Raw genomic sequence first — 3,921 nt, 5'->3', positions numbered from 1 at the left:
ACACGCCAGAGGTCCATCCTCAGGGCAGGGGTGGGTGACCCGCTGGGCTATGAGTGGGCTTTCGGAAAGCTTGTGGGAAAAGGGGGTCCAAAGGTAAAGGAACTTTTCCATACACTGTGAAGCTAGCTCCCTGACGCTCTGTAACAGCACACTCACTACTAAATGGGTGGAGCTCGCGGCGGGAGGGTAACACCGATGAAGTGGACTGATGAAGCTGATGACCCCTAGGGGATACCGAGCCATGCCAGGGAACACTTGTGGGTGTCACTTGGGGTGCTACCGGCACGCAGTGGGTGGGAGGCACTCTGCAGTGCACAAGACAGCCCCTACCCAGAGAAGGATCGTGTCCTCTCCATTGGCGGTGCTGGCGGGGAGGGGGGCGCGAGTGGGCCAGAGCTAGGCTTGAAGGGTGGCGGCATCCTACCACATCACCGGGCAGCTATTGTTAGTGAGCAGCACCCGCCAGGAGTTCCCGCGGCTGCCCAGGACCCTCCCCCTCCCCCCGACTCGCTGACTGCTGGGCCCCCTGGGAAACGTCCCAGTCCAGAGTGAACCCTCAAGGCTGCCCTCCCCAAACTGTACAAGCTGCTGCTGCGCCACGGGCAGGGGAGGGGGGGGGCAGAAAGGGAAGAAAATTGGCAACATGCTCTAGAACGTTCTCCAATGCCTCCCTCCACCTCACCCCCCCACTGGACTCGCATCCTGGGGGTGCTGCGCAGAGGTAGCGGGGACAAGCGGGGCCAACGACTCAGCACGCGGGTGGCTGGGGTCTTTGTCACCACCCTCCAAAAGGGCCCCTGGCGTGCGGTCGCCACCTCCCTCCCTCGTGCAGCCTGGGGGAAATTGCATCACGTGGTGGCGCCTGGGTTTCTCCTCCCGGAAACAGGACCTACTCCACATTCCTCACTCAGGGGGGCGGAGATGGGCCTTGGCCACAGGGGGCGGTGGCCAGCGGGAGACGCCCTCACAAAGCCTGCTGCAGCGGGCGCCACGTGGGGAAGGGATATGGGGAAGGGGGGCAGGGAGCCAGGGTTGCGGGGACATCACAAGCCCTGTGCGGGGGGGCGGGGTGTGTGTGTGTGGTGCCCAGACACCCTGCGGGGCAAACACGGGGACTCCTATGGCACCACGTCACCAAATGGCGAGGGGAGGGACGCCGGAGTTGGTGCGGGCAGTTGGCTCCCCACAAGGAGGAGGAGGAAATAAAGCCAGTAAAACAAGAAGCCTCCCCGGGCCCTGAAGCAAAGGTGGGGGTGGCCTGGGTGGCCCTGGGCAGTGGTGTTTGGAGACACTTTCTGTCCGGTGGGGTGGCTGTGGACTCCATGGCGGCCGAGTTTTGGAATCTGGAACATGGGAGGCGAGGCGGGCAGGGGACCCAAAAGGCGCAGTGCCGGGCGCATAGGTGGCATAGGCAGCACCCCAAAAGTCTCTTCCCTCTCTTTTTCTCCTCCTCTGCTCCCTTTTGAGTAGCCTTGGGTAAAGCTATGTTTGTCCGAACTAGGTCCCTTATTTTCTTCAAAGCTCGAACCTCAAGACCTGCAGATGGGCCCTGTCTGGGAAGGTGGCGGGGAGGGGAGGTAGCTCCTCGGACCAGGCCGGCACAGGGGCACCCCAAGCATACAAGCAGAACTGCCCCTGTAGGGCTCCGCCGGGCTGACCTTTCGAGTTAAGTATCGCGTGGGTCTGGGCTCACCATATCTCATACAATAAAGAAAAACAACAACAAAACCCCGAGGTCCAAATAAAAACAACCCAAAGCAAAGGCTATACAAAATGCTGCAGCTGCGTCCGCAGTCCCACCTGCATCAGCCCAGGGACAGCTGGGAGCACCAGGAAACAAGGCAGTACCCGAGGGGGGAGTCCTCCCCTGAACTCACGGGGTGCCCGGCCAACACCCTGACTTCTTGCAGCGGCACCTCCAAACATTCCCCGTCCCAACGCTGTAGCTACACTCGGGACAGGTGTTCCTAAACAGCCCTGTGAGGCAACTTCACCGTCGGCACCTGGGTGTGATAAACTGGAAGGTAGAAACCACTCTAGGCTGGGACTTCGTGAGAACCATGGAGAAAAAGAACCCATCGGAGGAGCACAAAGAGGTGCAGCTGGAGGACACGGTGGTGGGAGAAAAGCAGGAAGCGGAGGGAACCGCTCAGGGGTCCCCCACCCCAGTGACCTTGGTGGTACTCACAAGCCATATGGGCTGCCAGTGCTGCACCCCCTTCAGTGCTTCCCTGGGACGGAGGTTGGGGTGTGTGGGGGGAGGGGCCGGCAAGCGGGCAGCTGAGGCCAATTCTAAGGCACTGCTTACAGGAAGGAGGCCTCCCAGGAGGGCTGAAAACCCAAGAAATTAATCATCACCGTCTCGGCTCTATCAGCACGTGGAGTCCTCCCAGGCCCCGCCCCGGGGAGCCAGGCGCCCCCTCTTTGGCTTCCCAGTGCAGGCGCCAGATGGCAGCACGGCCCCGCCAAGGCACCGCAACAAAAGTGGGACCACCGGGCACGGTGCAGTTAGTTCACTACTGTCAGGCTTGGGCGGGCAGGCAGGCCAACACACTCACCCCGCCAGGGAAACCCCAAACTCTCAGTGCCCCCCACTGGCCCCCAACCACCCCTCTGGCAACAGAAGCTCCCCGGGAGCAACTGAACAAGTAGGGGTAGCCATTTTAAATGCTCCCAGCATTGGTGCAGGGATGGGGCGACCAATGGGTGTTCAGCACGCCCCCCCCACCCCGGCCCACCCCCAGCCCCCGCTGAGTGTCCCGTACTCCCCCTTTCCGGCTGCCTTTAAAACTCAATCCCAGTCCGTCCGGCTCATGGGGATTCTGCATGACAAAACTGGCCCACAAGATGTGCAGAAGCTCAACTGGAGCACCCCTCTGCCTGCCCGGCCCCCTCCCCACCGCTAATCTAGGTCAGCAGAATTTCCCATTCCCGGACCCCTAACCGCTCCACTTTGAACCAGGCCAACCCCAACTTTCTAGAAAACTGACTCTCACAGGTCAGACAATGAGGTGGGCCTTTCGGGAACAGCCCCGTCTTCTCCGCCCACCTCCGGAGAGAGCTCTCGAGCTTTCCTTCCTGTAATTACCTGCACCCTTGCTGGCCACCCTCCACCCTGAGCAGGTAGATTCAGCCTGGGGATTTGTTTGTTTCTTTAATAAAAAGGCAGTGGACACCGTCTCTCACTAGCGCGGCCCAGTGCGAAACCTGCAGGCTGGGCCTTTGTTTCCCACAGGCCTTTGAGGTTCCTGTGGGTCTGTCCTTGTGGGGGCGGCGGTGGGACCACGGGCAGGGTGCCTGGACTGGGGCTGCCAACAAAGGTGATAGCAAGCAGCAAGAGCAGGTGGGATGTTTACCTGTTTGCCCCGGTAGAAAAGTCTCTGCAGCCTGGGCTCCACGTGGAAAAGCTCTTGGATCTTGCGCCGCACCTCCTCCACCTTGGTCAGCCTGGACAGCGAGTCCACCCTGTGGGTCACCTTGCCGTCCATGGTGCGTACTTGGATCCACATCGTGTCCTGCCTAAGAGGGGGAACAGCAGGGCACTCTCAGTGGGGGGGGGACCCCCGCTAAGGCCATATTCGGACAACCGTTGCTTTTGTCCAGTTGGTGGACACTTAGAAAGTTCCAATACTCCCTCCGGGGCTCTCCTCGACGCCTAAGCCTTGGGGCCCCGGCAAGGGTGCGTGCGGGAAAGGGAAGACCCAGAGGGCTTGGGGCCGCCCCAACCTGACCCAGCCTTCCTACACGGGAGACGATGCCGCAGGACGGTGCCCACCGGTCCGGGGCGCCCCAAGCAATTAAGGGTCTTGGTGCTGCCAGGCGGCGGCACGCACTCATTCATTGCTCCGCTTCGCACGGTCGGAAAAACGCAGTAAGTCCGGCGCGGGCCGGAACTTCCGAAGTCGGAGCGCGTTGGGCCCC

General features: G+C 61.4%; 1 protein-coding gene across 1 annotated transcript in view; it reads right to left on the bottom strand.

Moving 5' to 3' along the window:
* UHRF1 (ubiquitin like with PHD and ring finger domains 1) overlaps positions 1 to 3,530 on the bottom strand; it is a 26,426-nt gene extending 22,896 nt beyond the window's left edge. The window contains exon 1 of the mRNA XM_013007649.2: positions 3,357 to 3,530. Within this exon, the coding sequence (XP_012863103.1) occupies positions 3,357 to 3,509 (153 nt within the window). The 5' untranslated portion in view covers positions 3,510 to 3,530. The remainder of the gene's footprint in view (positions 1 to 3,356) is intronic.
* Between the last annotated feature and the right edge of the window lie 391 nt (positions 3,531 to 3,921).

The sequence above is a fragment of the Echinops telfairi genome, unplaced genomic scaffold (assembly GCF_000313985.2).
Source record: "Echinops telfairi isolate 266 unplaced genomic scaffold, ASM31398v2 ScPeMD7_7459;HRSCAF=8497, whole genome shotgun sequence".
In the NCBI taxonomy this organism is placed as follows: Eukaryota; Metazoa; Chordata; class Mammalia; order Afrosoricida; family Tenrecidae; genus Echinops; species Echinops telfairi.
The sequence above is the reverse complement of the archived record's forward strand: the minus strand, read 5'-3'. Positions and strand labels throughout refer to the sequence as shown.